General features: G+C 34.7%; 1 protein-coding gene across 4 annotated transcripts in view; it reads right to left on the bottom strand.

Moving 5' to 3' along the window:
• Window positions 1–19,714, bottom strand: part of SLCO1C1 (solute carrier organic anion transporter family member 1C1) — a 60,507-nt gene that overhangs the window by 4,451 nt on the left and 36,342 nt on the right. For all 4 annotated transcript variants that reach the window (XM_009180337.4, XM_003906086.5, XM_009180338.4 and 1 more), the window contains 4 exons: window positions 15,946–16,141; window positions 11,944–12,109; window positions 8,847–9,031; window positions 6,272–6,336 (listed from right to left, as the gene is read on the bottom strand). In XM_009180337.4, coding sequence (XP_009178601.1) covers window positions 6,272–6,336; window positions 8,847–9,031; window positions 11,944–12,109; window positions 15,946–16,141 — 612 coding nt within the window. The remainder of the gene's footprint in view (window positions 1–6,271; window positions 6,337–8,846; window positions 9,032–11,943; window positions 12,110–15,945; window positions 16,142–19,714) is intronic.

Genomic DNA, 19,714 nt, shown 5'->3' with positions numbered 1-19,714 from the left:
ATATATATATATATATATATATATATATATATATATCACACACACACACATTTATGTAAAGGTTTACCTAAACTTTGCAAATACTCATGTAAAAAATTGATTCAATCCAGACTCATTGGTGGCTGCCAAAGTTTTGAGTGAAAGATTTTTGGGAAACAGAATGGTGACATAATCTCGAAGTGTCAAATTATAGATGACTTATTAACTGCAGAGTACAATGGAGAGAAAACTTGTTAACTAAAGGACGAGGTAAATTCCAATGATGGTATAAACTGAATTGATGTGCTTCCTGATGTGATTCATTAAGCATCATGCAAATCATCTGTGTAGTATTGCCACCAACAATATTTTACCTGGACATGCTCAAAAGCAAACACATCCAATAGGTGGGATATTTTACAAAACAACTGGCTTTGCCTCTTGAAAAAAAAATGTAAATGTTGCAAAAGAACAAAAAAATAAGAATGAGGAATTTTTGGAGATAAAAAAGGTAACTAAACACAATATGTGGTCTTTGATTTTGGATCAAAAGAGATAATAAAACACTATAGAAGACACTATTGTTATAATGAAAGAAATTTGAATGAGGAATTATATTAGACAGAGTAGCATATCAATGTTGAATTTCTGAAGTGTGAGAATGGTATTGTGGTTATACAGGACGACAGACGTGCTCTTGTAGAAGAATACAAGTCGAGGACTTTAGGACTGAAGTGTCAGCATGTTCACTACTTATTTTAAAATGATTGAGCAAAATATTTGTATGCTCAGAGAAACAGAGGAGAGAGATTTCTGGTTTTTGGACACAGTTGATAAATCCCAGTAAAAGTTTTACAATTATTCATTGTCATTTAAATTTTTGTTTTGTAGATTTCAAATTTTCACAACAAATGGGAGAGAAAGAAAGAGGGAAGTGAAACCTATGGATTAAAAAAGATTTTAGCAATATATCACCTAAATGCAACTGTGGACCTTGTTTGGTTCTTGATTGAAACGTACATGTATAAAGAAACATCAGATAATATAAAGAATTTGAGCAGTAATTGGGTATTTGCTAATATTAAGAAGTTATTTTTTAAGATGCAAGAATCACCAGATTAAAACAGGTCATTATGGTTTTGATTAGAAGAGCACACCAAACATGTTATAGAAGAAATGCAGTAGTCTAAGACTTACTTCAAAATAAGCTAGTTGGGGTAAGGAGTTAGGCACACAGATGTCCTAAGATGAGCTGTGTGTTGATAACTGTTGAAATTGGGTAATGGATAAATGGGAGTTCATTGCTATCTTTGCTGTATACAAACAAAGTTCTTGCTATCTTTGTACATGTTTACATTTTAAATAACAAATGAGTATAGGAATATCTAATTTAATCTATTTTGCATGAAACCCCATGAACAAGAAGAGCAGAAAATTTATCTAGCATTCAGTTTGGATTATTTGGTGCCTCAAAAACCAACCAAATAGATGATTTACCACTTAAAAAATCCAGGTGATAACCAATTTTACATTACCTTTAATGACGTGAAGACAAGCCAAAAGATTCAAATGTTCTCAATTTTCTGTACATGGTTTAAGATTATTGTAATAGAACATTTTCAAAGATTCACAAAAGCAGAGAGAATGATGTAATTAACCCTCGTGTACCATCATGGCTTTGACAATTATTAATGTTTTGCCATTGCTATTTCATCCCTCTCTCCACTCTGAACTCTATTTTTATTTTTATTTTTATTTATTTTTTATTTTTTTTATTTTTTGAGATAGAGTCTGCCTCTGTCACCCAAGCTGGAGTACAGTGGCACAATGTCAGCTCACTGCAACCTCTGCCTCCTGGGTTGAAGCAATTCTTGTGACTCAGATTCCCTGAATATCTGGGACCACAAGCATGCACCACCATGCCAGGCTAATTTTTGTATTTTTAGTAGAGATTGGGGTTTAGCTATGTTGAAACCAGGCTGGTCTCGAACTCCTGGTCTCAAGAGATCCACCCGCCTCAGCCTCCCAAAGTGCTGGGATTGTAGGCATGAACAACTGTGCCCGGCCTGAACTCTTATTTTAATATTTTAAAGGCAATCTCAGACATCATGTCATTTCAATTATGTATATTTCAGCATGTATCTCTACCTGATGACATTTTTTTGTTTTGTTTTGTTTTGTTTTGAGACGGAGTCTCGCTCTGTCGCCCAGGCTAGAGTACAGTGGCCGGATCTCAGCCCACTGCAAGCTCCGCCTCCCGAGTTTACACCATTCTCCTGCCTCAGCCTCCCGAGTAGCTGGGACTACAGGTGCTCGCCACCTCTCCCGGCTAGTTTTTTGTATTTTTTAGTAGAGACAGTGTTTCACCGTGTTAGCCAGGATGGTCTCGATCTCCTGACCTCGTGATCCGCCCGTCTTGGCCTCCCAAAGTGCGGGATTACAGGCTTGAGCCACCGTGCCCGGCATTTTTAAAAAACATGACTGCTATGTCATTCTCACACCTAATATATTTTACAATAATTTCTTAGTTTTACCTAAAATGTAGTACATATTCAAGTTTTTGGATTGTCTCCAAGGATTTTTTTAAAATTCATTTGTTTTTATAAGGATCCAAACCAAATAAATACATTGTATTTAGTTGATGACTCTTTATAGCAATATACTCTCTTCACTTTTTTTCTTACTAATGGTTTTTGAAAAAAAGACACCACCAAGTCCTATAGGATATGCCACAGTCTGGATTTAATTGCTTCTTTATAACATTATTTAATTTATTCCTCTTTCATCCATCTTTCCTAGAATCTGGTAGTTATATCTTGTTAGATTCAGGTTCAATTTACTTCAGGCTAACGTACTGTGTGTTTTTTTATTCTGTCCCAGTTAGAAGGCACATGCAACTTAGTTGCCACTCTTAGTAATGCTAAGATGGGCATGAAGTTCAGACTAGGCCAGTCTGATCCCTCCATTATGCAGTTGTTCATCAACTTTCGTCTAAAGCTTTTAACTATTTTTAAGGCCACAAGACAGAATTTTTTTTTTTTTAAATCTATGCTTCTTACAGAAAGTATTTTTGGGATTTTCTCTAAAAAGGAATTTTCCTTAATTGACTAATTTGGATACTTTGACATACAGTTAATAGAAGAAAGGCAGGATAAATCATTTTTTTCCCCTTTATTTCTCAATTTTCAGAATAATGACTTGATGTCCTGATATTCTCCAGATTTTTAAAATATCATTATAAACTCATGTGTTTTAATATATTCTATGTATTTCAATAAACTGCAGCCATTATTGTTACTACTGCTACAACTATTTTGAGTTTCAATTTATCTCACCTTGAGGCCAATCTCCTCAAATTGGTTCTGTTCCCTTGTGATATATCCTTCTTAGGCTTTGATAGCGCATTCGTTTTCTAGTATAAAAAGATGTCCCATAATCATCTTATGCATTTTCTACCCTAGGCCTTGAACCAGTCATTTCTCCAAGGTGCCATATCTTTTACTGTGAGATTATATTTAGATATCACAGATTAAGTGTTGTGGTGTTCATTTCTTCTGGGTTTCAAAGTTTCTAGAGTTTTCAGGAGATGGAGCTATAAAATACACATTATTTTAAAATAAAAATATGTGAGTTCATATTGATGTTTTAAGTTCAAATTTAAGAATGAGATTTATTTACTTTTTTTTTTTTTAGATGGAGTCTTCCTCTGTCACCCAGGCTGGAGTGCAGTGGCACGATCTTGGCTCACTGCAACTTCTGCCTCCTGGGTTCAAGCGATTCTCCTGCCTCAGCCTCCCTAGTAGCTGGGATTGCAGGCACGCGCCACCACACCCAGCTAATTTTTGTATTTTTAGTAGAGATGGGGTTTCACCATGTTGGCCAGGCTGATCCGAACTCCCACCCTCAGTTGATCTGCCTGCCTCAGCCTCCCAAAGTGCTGGGATTACTGGCATAAGCCACCACACCCGGCCTTTAAATTTTTAAATTTTATTCTTGTATCACTTTTCTATTTTACTAAAAATATTGATTCCAAGTAATCTTAACATATTTCAATTGCTTTGTCTTAAATACATAATAGTTTCAATATAAAAATATTGATATTAGTACTAATAATAACTACAAATCCAGCTAATCTATAAGGATTTGGTAAAAACTTTTATTTTTTAAGGCATTTAAAGTTTTTCATGTATGCTTATTTAACCAACATATGCTTACGTTAAACAGTTTCAGTTTAATATGTGGTTATTTTAAATTTTATTTTCAGTTATATTAAAACTTTATATAATTTTGATTAAACAATCACAGAAAAAGTTATGTTTACAAAGTCTTACTTCCATCCTGAACTTTATCCCTCTTCCCTTTCTTCTCCTACAGGTATAACCATTTTTTAAAATTCATTTTTAGTTTATGCTTCCATTGTTTCTTTTATAAAAAAGAGCAAAATGCCTTTGCACATGCATATAATGTTTACACCGTTCCACACATAACACCAAAAACATCATACAATAAAAATTGTTCTCCATTTTGCTTCTTTTTACATAATACTATATAGTGGAGATCGGTTGGTAACATTAGATAGATTTTCCCCATTCATCTTTACAGCTCTGTTATGTGTGTGTACTACAGTTTATTCAACCAATCTCCTACCGATGGACATTTAGGTCACTTCCAGTTTTTTGTTATTATAAAAAGTCACAATTATTGCACCTATTAATGATTGAATTTATTTTATAATTTTTGCTAGCAAATTTTTGGTATAATTCTTAGAAGTAAAGATATTAGGTTAAAAGGTAAATATATATATATATATATATGTAATTTTACCTGTTATTGCCCAATAAAGAACATCATTTTCCCAACAGCAATGTGTAAGCATAATCTATTTTTCCATACATTGCAAATAAAATTTGGCAATTTGTCAACCTGATAAGAAAGGTGGTTCTAACTTGGCTCTTTTTATGAGTGGATTTGAGCATCTTTCTATATATTAAATGGCAATTACATTTATTTTTCCATGAAAAATTCACATCTTTGGCTCGTTTTCCTACTTTGTTGCTTGTTGTTTTCTTCTCAAAACTTAGGAGTTTTCTTTATAATAGGAATATTAGGCAATTGTCTGTTACATAAATTGCAAGTTCGTCATTTGCCATTTGACTTTGCTTATGATACTTTTGCCAATTTCAAATATTATTTTTGTCAAATCAACTTTGTAAACCATTTGTTTATGTTGGAACAATTTTTGCTCTGTAGGCTCCATCTCTATTCCCAAAGACAGGTAGATATGGGGGCCAATTCTTGCCAGGCATATACTACAGGCTCTATATATGACACTTTTCTAGCTAATACCTATTTTCATATTGTAAAATTAGGGCCAGTCATGATGCCACATAACCCTATTTTTGTTTCTTTTTCAATGTTGTCAGGATTCTATTATCTTGCTATGCAACCATTTTACAACAATATCTATGTAAACCAAATTTAATTTCAGATTTTTTAAGCTTTGAGTTTGTTCTTGTTTCTGGGTTGTTCCTTTCTGACAAATGTCAGTGAAATATTCAAAATTATTTTATTTTATTCTTTAATATATAAACTCTTTAAGGATAAAACTTTAAGGATAAAAACCTTATTTGTCTCATTCACTGTTTAAGGATAAAACTCTTTAACAATAAAACTGTTTAAGGATAAAACTCTTTAAGGATACAAACTTTGTCTCATTCACTGTTTCCTATGGGTTTTAACCAATACATATTTAAAAATTTGGTAGTCACAAAAAACATTTCAATTGCAATTTAAAGTATGACCTACTCAAATTTATTTGCTTGGTTTAAATAACACCTTATCTTTCTCCCTAATGACATAAGGGATAAGCATTGAGAGTAACTCAAAATAATTATTTCCATTTTAAGAACTGAAAAAATTATATTTAGGCTTCAGCCTTTCTTACTCATTAATTTCTGAGAGCTGTCTTGTGAAAGCCATGGGTTTTCTGAGAACACACAAGTGCTAGAAAAGGTAAGATTGTTAAACAAAAATTGTGATTAATTATTATTAATCTCACAAAATCTCTGTTATATCTGGAGCACAAAATAGGCAATACATTTCTGTAACAAAAGAAGAAAGGAGTCAAGAAAATGAGGAAGGGAATAAATAAATGAAGAAAGGAATAAAAAAGACTATGAACTTTGCTACCTACAACATATATTTATGCATGGCAATTCTGTAAAAATATTTAGAAAAGTCTTCAAAATACACTTATGGTGGCTACCATAAATTAAAGCATAGGTTAACTTACCAAGAACTCTTATTGATAATGTGTAGATACCCAAGGCAAAAGACTTAAGCTGTGGCTTAATACACCTAAAATCAACAAAAGCACCATTACAAGAAATATATAATCCATTAAAGCAAATAGAAATTTGAATGATAATCTGCCTAACATTCATGAAATCATGTTAGAATTCAAGTGCCATTTATGTTGAACCCATTGTTGTGCTAACATAGGGAGGGCAAAATATGTAAAAGCCATATTCCATTTCATGCAATGCTATAAGAAGTTTATAATTAATATTTCTAGAAACTAAATCACCCATACATGCCATATTCATATGGTGCCGATAGTCAAATTTAAGTGTAATCACCAAAATGCAAAGATTCAGAATAAAACTCAAATTTCTAAGAAATGTTAGAATTTGAAGCAACAATAAATAATTAATAGCCTACAATTTTTATGGCTTTTTGTCTAAAAGCACAGGGCCAAATTGATCAGCATTGATATAATCACTGTGGCATGCTAAAAAGTTGTTGCTAAATAGAGGGAATTTTAAAAAATCAGAAAAGTGCAAAAACACCTAAATAATAAGAGTGTCATTAATATGACTGTAAAGCTTAAACTGATTGGCCTATGAAATTTAATAGTAATAATCATGGTGATATATAAAATAACTGCTGAGTGTTAACCATGGTATTAACTACTTCTTACATATTATATCTTTTAGTTTCTGTTTAAAAGAGGCAAAAAAAAAAAAGACATGCCTTTTCTTCTGAAATCAAAATTCACAATAGTTAATATGACGGACTAGTGGTTAGAAAGATGCTTTCTGTGGTAAGTAACCTGATTCTACACTTGGCACAATATAAGAAGATGTTGAAGAAGTAGCCACAATGTTCTGGAAAGTCTAGGACAATGTTTTGCCATTTTGTCAAACTCAGGCTGCCATTTGTAAATGTAACTATCTCATGTTCTCCATGCTGTATTTCCCATGATTTGATGAAAGCTGTTTTGAGAATAGCAGGTTTGTGGTTAATAAGTTCTATTTTCTGTTTGTCATTTCTAAACAATTTCCAGATAAAAACTGTGGGAAATAAAAAAAATGTACACAATACTTTGCTTAGTCTTGCTTTAGGAAAAAAATTAGTATTCATCCTTAAATATATGAATTAATTTGAAAATCACCCAGTCCATCTCATAAATGTATAGAAACATTTGCAAAGCTAAAGCTAGCTCAATTAGGTTGAAAATATTATAACTGAGGCTTCTGTTTTCAAAACTATTTACAATTTGGATTCATATAATTTTTACAGGTGTATGATAGCATAATCAGTAAAAAAAAATTCGAGCACAAATTCTGCTTTAATATAAGAAAAACGTTATAGGGAATTTGAATGGAGATATAAATACAGGAACAAGGAAATATGTAGTGCTTGTCACTGTTAAAGTAGTTATACAATTCTTACTCAGGTGATGTTGGTTAACAAATCACTATGTTTTAGATCCCATTAATGACATTAGAAAGTGACTTACATTTAAAACCGTTATTTTTAAAATAGAAATATTTATAATGTACCAGAAATCAATTTAGTTACTATTTAAACTTATGATAAAGATTTTATGTGTCAAATTATAAATATGCAAGAAGCTACATACTGTTACAAATTTTTTTAGGGTTTTATAAGCAAAAATGGTTGAAGTCATTGATATGGTCTGGCTCTGTGTTCCCACCCAAATCTCATCTTGAATAGCAATCCAAATTTTAATCCCCGCATGTTGGGAGAGGGACCTCTTTGGAGGTGATTGGCTCATGGGTGTGGCTCCCCCATGATGTTCTTGTGATAGTGAGTTCTCACAAGATCTGATGGTGTTGTAAGAGGTTCTTCCCTCTTCACTCTGTACTTCTCTCTCCTGTGCCTTGTGAGGAAGGACTTGTTTCCCCTCCCCTGACTATTGTAAGTTTCCTAAGGCCTCTCCAGCCATGCGGAACTGTGAGACAATTAAACCTCTTTCCTTTATAAATTACCCCATCTCAGGTATTTCTTTCTATCAGTGTGAAAATGTAATAATACAGTCATTAACATCATGGATTAGGAGCCTCAATTTACCCAAAAGCCATGAAATCCCCCACAGATAATTCCAGTCATGGCAAAAATATACAGATAAAACTATATATATATAATAAATTCTAATATTATTGTATTAGATGAGCCTTAAAATATTTTATAAATTGTATTTCCCATGATTTGGTGAAACTATATTTAATCTAAAATGCATGTTACCTATGCTAATTAATATTATCACCAGTGTTAGAAGTTGGATACTACATTTATTAAGCAATTCTAGTGATATAGGCACTAACATTGCCTCCTAGACCAATAGTTTACAAACATTTTTAACTAAGAAAACTTCTATTCAGCCACATTTTTGTATAAATACCCAAAGTGCAATAACATATAAAAGTGAAACAAGGATATGGGACAAGTTTCTTGAAAAAAACTAAGAGGAATCATAACGATTCCACAGAAAAAAATTTAAATCATTCCTCGAGATGATTGTGTCTTATATTAAAATTAGAATAGGGAGAATCAGTACTCACCTCAGAAGTAATATGTATCCAGGTATGCCACCTAGGGATAAAGTATAGGATGTGATGACTGAAATTACAAGGAAATACAGAAACATTTGGGGACATCCATTGTCTTTCTGACATCTTCCCACTATGCCTGAGGAATTTCCGGATTTAGAAGCTGCAAGTCCCACACATGTGCAGTTGTAAAATATCTGTAACACAATAGGGAAAAGTCCAATTATTTCAGTAACATTTAAATAAAATTAAAGATAGTCACTTTAAAAATTTTTACAGCACCATAGCCTTGCATTACATAAACAATGAGGAAATATTCTTTTATTTTTCTGTTTTAGAGTATATTGAGCAAAGCAAAATCTATACAGATACAACATTTCATTATCTAAATAGCAGATGGTTGATCTACAAACTACTAATCCTATACAACAATCTCAAAGCAAATCCTGCCTAATCTAACCATACCTTACCTCCTTCACTACTACTTCCAATTCTAAGTAACCATTATTTCTTGCCTAGATTGCTACAATGCTCCCTTTATGCTCAACTCGTTTCCACTCTTACCTAGCTAGAATCTGTTTTCCACCCAGTAAGCAAAGTGAACCTTTAAACATGACAGTCAGACTGCATCAATACCCTCAACCTGACAGTGGTTTCTCATTATACTTGCATGAAACCCCACATCCTTATAACAGTTTACACTTTCTCCATCATGTAGCACCTGCATGCCACTCTAATCTCTTCATTCAGTGATCTTCCCTCTCTTCTTTTGTGTCAGCCACACACGTGACCCTTGCAAAGGCCCTATTTTGCCCTTTCCAAACTTCCCCTCAAACCTGGCAAGTTTATCCATGCCTCATGGCCCTGCTATTTTCTCTGCCCAGGCAGCTCTTCTTGGTGATTACACAGCTGGCATCCATACCTTAGTTCTCTTTATAGAGGTTTTAATAGAGAACTTCCATGACTACCCATTAAAAAAAAAAAAAAAAAAAAAAACTCCCATCTCTCCATTTTCTTATTCTAATTTACGTCTTTTTTTTTACAGGGCTTCTTGCTGCCTATCAGGATATCCTATATTTACTTATTTTTAAAATATACTTTCCCAACAGAATGTAACCTCTATGAAAGCAGAAACTGCTGCTTTGTTATTATGCAACCAGGGAATGGAATAGGCTCTCATCTTAGGCATTTGACAAAACTTGGTTAAGTAATTGGGCACAATTTGAGGATATGACATAATTTACAGTGGCTATGAGAAAAAAATAATTCTGGTGCATAAAACTAAACTAAATTTTGACTGAAGAGAGATAATTTGTATAATCCAATAGTTTATTATTGAGTAAACTCAATAGTTTATTTCTGTAAATTTTATTTATGAATGTGTACATATAATGTTACCATTTTAATCACAAAAGAGTTTGTGAGTTTTTAGACAATAAATAAAGCTGGCATTTCCTTTTCTAAAATAGTAGTAATATAGATTTTTTGTAATGTCAAGTGGAAACCTTTGAATCTTAATTCTGGTTGCCCACTAGGTAACTGAGTTAAGTAAGTCCTTTGTATCTCAGTGCCTCAGTTCTCATATGAAGAAAATACTGAAAATAATGCAAATTATTTTAGGACCATGAGATTTGAGTGTAATTTTGTTCTTAGAACACCAATCTTTAGCCCTTCCTTATAATGTCTTTTATAAATGGTAGCTCTCATTACAAAAAACCTTCATGCAGCTGTGAGCAAAAATAACAGTAGCTGAAAGAAAAATAACAAAGAAAGAAAGCAAAGACAGGAAGAAAAGAGAAGCATGAAAACGTATTTCAGATGAGTAGGTCGTCTTATTCATTGTTGCTAGAAACCAATCCTTTCTGCTCTAAATAAGTCAAAATAATAATACAATGAACAGAGTCAATCAACAAACATAACTGTATATCTGTGGGTATACAGCCTAAGCATTCATACCTAATATGTAAATAAATGAAATATATGTGTGGTCTAATTTTCTGCCCTCTAGGATTGTCAAATAAAGGCAAATTTAATCAGTCACAAATAGGAAGCAGTCTCAAAGAGCAAGGATAAGGAAGAGTCTGGGACAGGAATGGAAAGGTGTGCTTAGAAGAATGAATCTGTTAATGATTTAAGTACTTCATATCCTTCACAATTGCTGTCTGCTAAGGATTGAATATTTGTCCAAAGTTCATATGTTGAAATCCTAACCTTCAATGTGATGGTATTTGGAATACAGCATTTAGGACGTAATTAGTTCATGAAGGTAGAGTCCTCATGAATGTGATTTTAGTGCCCTTATAGAAAGAGACAGGAGACCTGTCTCTCCCTGCCTGCTCTCTGCCATGGCAGGATAGAAGGTGAAGATGGCCATCTACAAACCAGAAAGCGGGTCCTCACCAGGCACCATAGCTGCTGGCACCTTGATCTTGGGCTTCCCATCATCCAGAACTATGAGAAATAAATGTTTGAAGCCACCCATTCTATGGTATATTTGTTATAGCAGCCTGGACTGACTAAAACAGATTCCTACCTATATTTCCTACCTCTTCTCCCTCTTCTGCCCTATGGAAACCCTCCATTTCAGCCCACCTGCGCTTTCATTATTATACAAATTGACTTGATTTTCCAAACAAAGTTGTCCTAGAACCATCAATCTCCTCATAATCAGATCCCTGACCCCAAGGTCTAGAATCTCTAGACCTAAGCCTCCTAACACTGGCATCTATTTGTCCATCCCCTAAAACCTCCAAGAACCACTGGTCTTGGGGTCAGAAGACAGGGATCTGAAAGCATATCTTATTATTTGATCATATGACAGACATTCTCATTCAGGGCTAACACTTCTTAAAAGCAAAATGAGAGAAATAGACTACATAATTACAAAAGCTCTTCCACCCTATTTCGTGACTCTAATTCTCACTCCAATTTTTTCAGCAACTCCAGTACTACTAGGAATAGTTATAACATTTTCTTTTTCTACATAAAAGGACCAGGCAGCAGAGGGGTAAGCCTCCCACTAGTAGTGGTCTGCTGTGAGCCCCCATGGAGTTTTGTTGTTTATATTGTAACAGGACCATCGCCATATACTTGAGAGGTGATTTCTTACAATATTTTTTCCACTCCTGTTGGAGGTTTGACAACCAGCAAGACAAGCTGATACATATGTGATTCCATTTTCACCACACATGGGTTCCCATTTTGTCTCTGAACATTTGCATCTTGAGTTGCAATCTGAAAAGAGAGCTCGTTCATGATAAGAGACAGGTTTGGTTCTGAAAAGAAATATAACAATATAAAATATTACCTCTTGGCAGGTAGCACCCGAATATTTTCAAAAAAATCAATGTTCTTGGGTGATATAAATGATACTACCAACAAAATTTGCCTTTTAGAAACACAGTTGTCATCAGAAATGCCAGCTTCTGGTCATGAAATGTAAGTTTACTAATAAAAAACTTTCTTTTGAAAGTTATCTTTAGAGGTTTACAAATTCACATGATGTCCAATTCTTAGCTTATAGGTTTTAGTCTACTGTCCCTAGGATCGTCTAATATATTTCTGTGCAAAAGTGTACAAAAATAGTTAACAAGGTAGAAAAGTAAACTTTTAGAGCAATTTATGACATTACTTAAATGCATCACAGGTGGTGTGTGTGTGTGTGTGTGTGTGTGCAAATTTCATTCAGAATTGTTGTCTAAGTGTGAGTGCAATGGCTGTTGCTAATGGTCCAGTAAAAGCAAAAATAGCCAATCAGTTATCAGGTAATTCTCTTTCGGTGTTTGCAGGAGTTACATGTCCTCTTGCATATGTGTTACCAATAAGTGCATTCCCAGTTCATTCAACCTTTCTCCCGTGTATCCTACCAGTGTGTAGTGCTCTTTCTTAGCTGATAGCATCCTTTCTTGCTCAAATTCACAAGTAAGTTCAATGACTTACACATTTATTTGTTCATAAAATTTTACTGGAAGCCTACTAAGTGCTAGCTCTGGGAGAATAGGAGATAGTTACAAATATTAATGAGACAAAATTTGTCCCCTTTCAATTGACTTTTTTGAGTTATTACACAAAATTTTGATTGCATTCTTTCTTTTCTCCTTCATTTTTTTTTTGTTCTCTGCCATTTGCTCTTATATTTACCCTTCATCTCTCCCAGTATTCTCTCTCCCTCACTTTTTTTTTCTGTCACATGAATGGCCTAATCCTTCTGCTGTTATCCTTTTTATTATTTATATCCCTCTATTCTCAAAGGGAACTTTTGCAATGGTAAGTCATTTCTATCTGCACCATACATGCCATTCATTGGTCCTCCATACTTCATTCTTTCTGCTCCTTAGTTTCAAATGTGTTTATTTATTTGTTTATTCCTCCTCTTCCCCCCCCCCATTTTTTAAAAAAAAATATTTGAGGAGCTTAAACAAACAAGAAATACACTGAAATATACAATCAACAGAGGTAGGAACTACTTTTTTATTCACTCCCATATCTCCAGAACCAAGAATAATTCCTGTCACACAGCTAGCTAAGAAACAAAACTTCTAGTAAGTTAGTCAATAAAAAAAAAAGATACTTTATTTTGGAGAGAGAAATTAATCACTTGGGATTCTGCCTCTGAGAAGTATTGTCATTAATGATGGCAACCATAATTTCTTAATCAATATAATACTCCGTCTAGTAGAGCTGGTATGATGAATTCTGTCACCTCAAAAGTACAAACCAAAGACCTCTGAGATGTCTCCAAATAGTGTGAAAGGGTACTGAACTAGGCCTTCCGAGATGTGCTATAGGAATATTTAATCCTACTCCCTTCCATAAAATTTTAATTGTTAACTGAGACTGTTTGTAATATCTGAAAGTATAAAACTTGCTCAAATTCACACTGCTTGCTAGTGACAAACCTGGAAACAGAACCCTGCAAGCCCTCTTGATTCTAAATTCTTATGTCACATCAGAGTTATCTTCGTTATTGCAGAAGAGAGATTTCCTCCATTATCATATCTAAGGCTTGTCTTCAGTTTTCCTGTTGAATATCCAGGTCAAGACAGCGTTTGGAATAATGCAACATGGAAAAACCCATGGGAACCATTTTATATTTTATAAAGAAAAATATTTTATATTATTGAGAGTAAGTTTAATTTATCACCAGGAGCAGGAATCAACGGCATACATGTTTTCTGAAGGATGTGCTGACAGTAGATTTGTAATTTAGAATTTTAATTATAAGAAGAGTTTTGACAAATATGCCAGAATGTTTATACCCAAATGAGATTTTCTTTCAAAATAGTTATTTTGAAAGATGAGAGCTTTTCCTTAAAGGTTAAATATTTGACCTTGTTAAGAATATTCTCAAAAATATACAAAGAAATTTCAAAAGAAGAGCCTTAGAATATTTTAAACAACAATAGCATTACTGCAATAGTTATAGTCTTTCAAGGTGACTGCTTTGAAGAGGCTAGTACTCACTCAATGAAAATGTTACCTTTTATTACTTTAAAATATTTAATCTTTGATTATGTAGGAATACTTTAATGGGAATCTCAAAGTTTACTTTTGTTGCCTGCTTTGTGTTTACTTTTGGCTTAGAAATTATAATGTAGAAAGAACGTTCTACTTTGAGTCATGCCTGTGTTCAAGTCCCAGATCCATGCAGTTGCCTTTAAACAAGGATAACAAAACTAACCTCATCAAGGTGTTCTGAGGATAGAAATGAGATCATGAAAGTTAAGGTGTTTTGGAAATCACAAACTATAAAGTCCTCAACAACTGTCCCTCTACTGTGAGGATTTCTGGGACAGTTAAAGATGGCGCTGGGCTTCTGCTGTCTCCAAATGGAAGAATCTTCTTCCATTTCACGGTTACAACTAACTTTCTTAATCCACATCACTGACTTTCACTAAGGCAGCACTACACTCAGCTGAGTCTAACAATGTGGCTGTGATAACTCCCAGAAGCCATAACTTATGAACTTTGCATTAACCAATTTTCCTGAACATTGTAGACGGCCAAAACTATAACAGGTGCTCATTTAGCAGCAGGTGAAACCAGGTTAATAAAGGTGATGGAAGTTGGAACATAGAGACAAGACAGATAAGCAGTGAAGCAAGAGTAGGAAGGGAGATGGACAGCAGGCTATAAGCAAGAAGCCACAGAATAGGCAGGAAACAGAATATAGTGTCAGGAGTGTTTGCCTTTGAGCCACAGGCAGAGTTTCAGGTGGCTAGGCAGATACAGTTGGAGAGGCCTTCCTGGCACATGATGGAGGCTTGACATTTTTTTTAGAAAACAAATAATGCATAGATAGGTGAAATGATGAAGAAAGTTACCTCTGGAAACTCATGTTAAATGGTAGAGTGATGGGAAAGACTCTCAATGGGCAAGGGCAACATAGTCCCTACAAGATCCAACCTTGTATTGAGAGAGACTCTGGGAACCAAGCAATGTAATCACCCACCTCATACAAGATGACAGGCCTGATGACAGGCATCACTAAATATTCTCCTGACCAATTGCAAGACACTCAGCTAAAGAGAACTTTTATGGGGAGCACTGAGTTGAAGGACAGACACTCTTTCCCGAAACTTTACATGATTCAAGCACAACAGCAACTATGGAGGATTGCAAAGAGGTAACTCCAGTTCCTCAGATATCCAAAGGAGAAAAAAACTATTGTTTCCATGAATGGCACATTTATTTTGTGTCAGGCAAGTAGTATTCACTTTCATGTATGTTAGCTTGCTTAAACCCTACAAAGGTTTAAAAGGTAGTTATTCTGTTTTTAAGATGGGAAAATTGAAATTGGATTAGTTTAAACCATATGTACATCATTTCATTAAGAATAGACAGAGGCATGATTCAAGGTTTGTATTTCCACTATCATGTTTTTCTAAATTAATCAGGTTGGTTCTCTAGTGTAAAATACGGGTTTAGCAATTTTTGTATTTCTCTAAAATCAAAGGAGATGACAAATTCTGGTGACAATAACAGATTCTAAATATTGTCAGTTATTCCATAGTTGTGATGTTTAAAAATCAAATTCCTTTTTGCAGCTCCACCAATAATTGATTTAGTTAAACAAACCAATGTCCTCAAACTATTTAATGAGGGAACATACCCTTGGTAGGAGACAGTGAGTCCTGCCACATCAGAATTTTCACAGCCCAGTGCAAACAGGGAAAGGAATAGGAGGTAACCAAAGACAGATGATCCCAAGTAGAGTTTTGCAGCTCCACACACACTGATTCTGAATTTTTTCATAGCTATCCCCCCAGAGAATATTCCAAGGGCCACTGCTGGAATGTTGATGAGCCCTGAGAAATGAGAAAAATATATCATTTGTGAATCTCTAAAAAAGATCTGAGTGCACTAACACAAACTTTCTAAAGACTATTTTGTCACTTTAAATTATAGAAATATTCAGTCACTATCATCTACTGACATATACAAAGGGTGTATGATGAGTGTCTAGGTTATAGATTAATGGTGGTACAACTGTACAGTCTCAGGTTCTGTCTAGCACAATGTCTAGCACAGAGTATTAAATTAATAAATACCAAATGAATCAATAAATCTTTCTGGTCTTTCTGGTCCAATTCCAGCATTAACAAGTACAATTAGGTGCCCATTAATGTTCTTTAACATTGTATATAAAAAATAACAGGCACATAGAATATAGAAAACTTTTTTTTTTAAGTCTTGGTTTCTATTTTCTGCCTCCCACCCTGGCAAAATTTGTTTTTGTTGAGCCAGCTTCTTAGCTTTGAGTGTGGTATCCTTCCTAGTAACAACCACTACCACCTATATTTATTTGCTTATAATGTACCAGTCACTGAACTGAGCATTTGATATGTTAATATTATCACATTGAATTTTCACCACAACCTTAAGAGTAGGCATATTATTAGCTTCACTTCAGAGAGCTATTTGTTCACAGTCACAGTTAGTAAGAGGGCAAAGCAGCTTTGAATGCAGAGAGTCTGATGTCAAGTCCTACGCTTTCAATCACTGCTATGTTGCCTCTCCTTCAGGGGTTTGGGAAATAGTATCCTTGATAAATAGATGTATGTTATCTTTTTTGATAGATGTGCAACCTCACTAGTAATCTAATAACTGTGAGCTGTAAACAATACTAGGAAGAGGTTCAACTTAGTAGTTAAGAGCTTAGACTCTGGAATCCCAGCTGCCTGGGTTTAGATCTCAGTTCCACCGCTGAATAGCTGTGCAACTGCAGGTAATTCTTTGAATGTCTCTAAACCTGTCTCCTCACCTACAATATGGAGGTAATAATAGCATTGTAGAGGTAACTAAATTCCATTATTTATGAAGAGTTATCAGCACAACGTTTAGCACAAAAATATCATGCAATTAATTTCTATCCATTCGATTTACGAAGATGAAAATATTGGAGGTGGGGTGGGGAATGGAACCCTTGTATTGCAAAAGACTTGGGAAAAGAGGCACTTTGGTGCCATATGTTGGATTGTAAATGGTGTAACTCTAAAGAAGAACAATCTGGCACTCAACAATAAATAAATTCTCTGCTAATTAGAATTTATTTCTCATATTGTCTACCTATCAGTCATTGATGTCCATGTTTTCTTGAGGTTTTGAGATAATCCATCTCTTTCAAATAATGAAAGGGCTAAAGTTTGCATGTACTCTAGTCAACAGATAAGGTTCAAAGACAAAATCAGCATTTGCTGTAGTAAAAAATAATCTCAAGAACACAAGTCTGACTTACAACCCAATGTGAAATTGTAAAATAAAAATGAAAACACTGACATCTAGTGATAATGACATGCAAATTTTCTTCTTTCTTTCCCTTTTTTTGTTCTTTTTAAGTTTACATATTTAGTTTCTTAACAAAACATCATAGAACCCCAAATATCAACATACAATGGTCTTTGGCTTGCTATTACATTATTTAAAAAAATATATTGTGGGAGATCAGTCAGAGTGGCAGAAGAAATTATAGGAATAGAAAGAAGCAGACCCTCTTGGAAGACCGAGCGTGGTTTGCATAACTTCAGATAGTTTGGCTGAAGGCAGCCAGATTCTCTTTTCAGGAACCAGATAGCTTAGGGCGCAGATACAAAGGAATATAGAGGAGTTTATCTAAATAGCTTATTTACTCATGTGGTCCTAAAATCAACCTTTGATCGTGGGCAGGATGCCCATCTCCGGGGTGGGGGGCAACCAGGTTAATTACCCACAGGTGTGTTGACTCAACGCCTTTGCCAATTAAATCTGTGCTAAACAAATGCAAGTGTTACCAGCTTGGAGGGGCAGCAAACTCTCTTGGGCCCCTAGTGCCGGCAGCCCCCTGGCCCACTGTTATAGTGATTATCTGTGTCTGAGTACGTGTCTCAGCTGTCATGCAGCTGGGGACTGCAGGACAGACCCCTGCAAAATATTCCTAACATGTACAGATGATAACAAAGGGACATTTTGATTCATCTGTTTTTATTTGACCACCGGTTGTATAAGTTAACATTTAAATTATCATATTAGAAATCAGCCCACCTTAAAGGGGGCATGATCATTAAGTTAGCCAAATGAAAAAGAGAAGAAATGCTAACTTTTGCTTTTCCATCTGAACTGAGGTTCCTGGGTATGGTAAAGCAGCAGAGATGAAAATCTGGAAACCTTAACAGCCAAAAGTCAACTTAGAGGCACCTGATTACTATTTTAAAAACAATGAATAGATTATAGAAAATATATCAACAAACCCAGTTATTTAGGGCCCAATTAATTAATGTTAATGCTTTCTCCTAAATTTTCTGATTTTTTTAAATGTGGAAGTAGATTAAATTAATTTTCCCTTTGTTTCAGGTTTCATCTTCCTTCTCCCGAAGTAAGTGCTGCTATGAATTTGATATATATCCTCGAAGTGCCTACTTTTACACACACACATACATGCAATGAATATATAAAACATAGTACCTGACTATGAATGCCTTCCACAAAGCCAAAGCTGACACAAACAACAGAGTCCTACATTTTCACTCTCAATTCCGTCTCCAAATTGGTTTATGAAAAAAGCATCTTCTGAAAACCAAACTCCAAACTGAAACCTTCAGAGCATCTTTCTAGCATTTTATTTTATTTTGTAAAGTACCAATTGAACCTGGTACTTAAGGAGTAATAACACAAGGTGTAGCCTTGTCTGTAGCTATGTGCCGTGTTGGATTCCATTGACATCCCCCACCCCCAGCACCCTAGAATAGCCTGAGAACTGAAATGAGATAATCCTAGGGACATCTGCACCCTCAGTATAAATTATTAAAAATCAGGAATATCCTTTCCTGATTTACCTCTTTTTGGTGGACAGTGTTTCCTTGAAACTTCCAGAATATTTCTTGACTCCAGATCCTTCCGCACAAGATATTTGCTTTGTCTGATATAAACCTCTACCCTCTTTCTTACATTTTCATCTTTTAATACTTTCTTATCCTTTTCTCTTGATTTAGGTATCATCATCTTCTGCTTGAGAATTCTTCCTGGCTCCAAGATTAGGTTTGTTCTCCCGAGTACTCTGAGCTTCCCCCAAGTAGAGTTCCTTCTCACAGGTTCCACCAATCATATGGGGCTTCCAGAGGACACACTTGGCACCAGGGCTCACAACTTGGTCATCAGAACCTCATTTTCTCGCTCATCAGGTGTTCCTTGTGCAGGGGCCCATAGGCAGCAGACTTGGTGCTTTAACAATTACCTGCTAGTTTTTTCAATTCATGTATCCCAACCTCCAACCAAACCCTCAAAGAAAGAACGGTGAATTGAATTGAATCCCATGTTCTTCAACGGTTTCCAATAAAATGTGCTAAATGAATAAACCTTAGTGTATTAATTTATAGCACTTCTCCTGATATCTTACTCTCCTGTTT

The sequence above is a fragment of the Papio anubis genome, chromosome 9 (assembly GCF_008728515.1).
Source record: "Papio anubis isolate 15944 chromosome 9, Panubis1.0, whole genome shotgun sequence".
Taxonomy (NCBI): Eukaryota; Metazoa; Chordata; class Mammalia; order Primates; family Cercopithecidae; genus Papio; species Papio anubis.
This window is presented reverse-complemented; position numbering and strand designations above follow the sequence as displayed.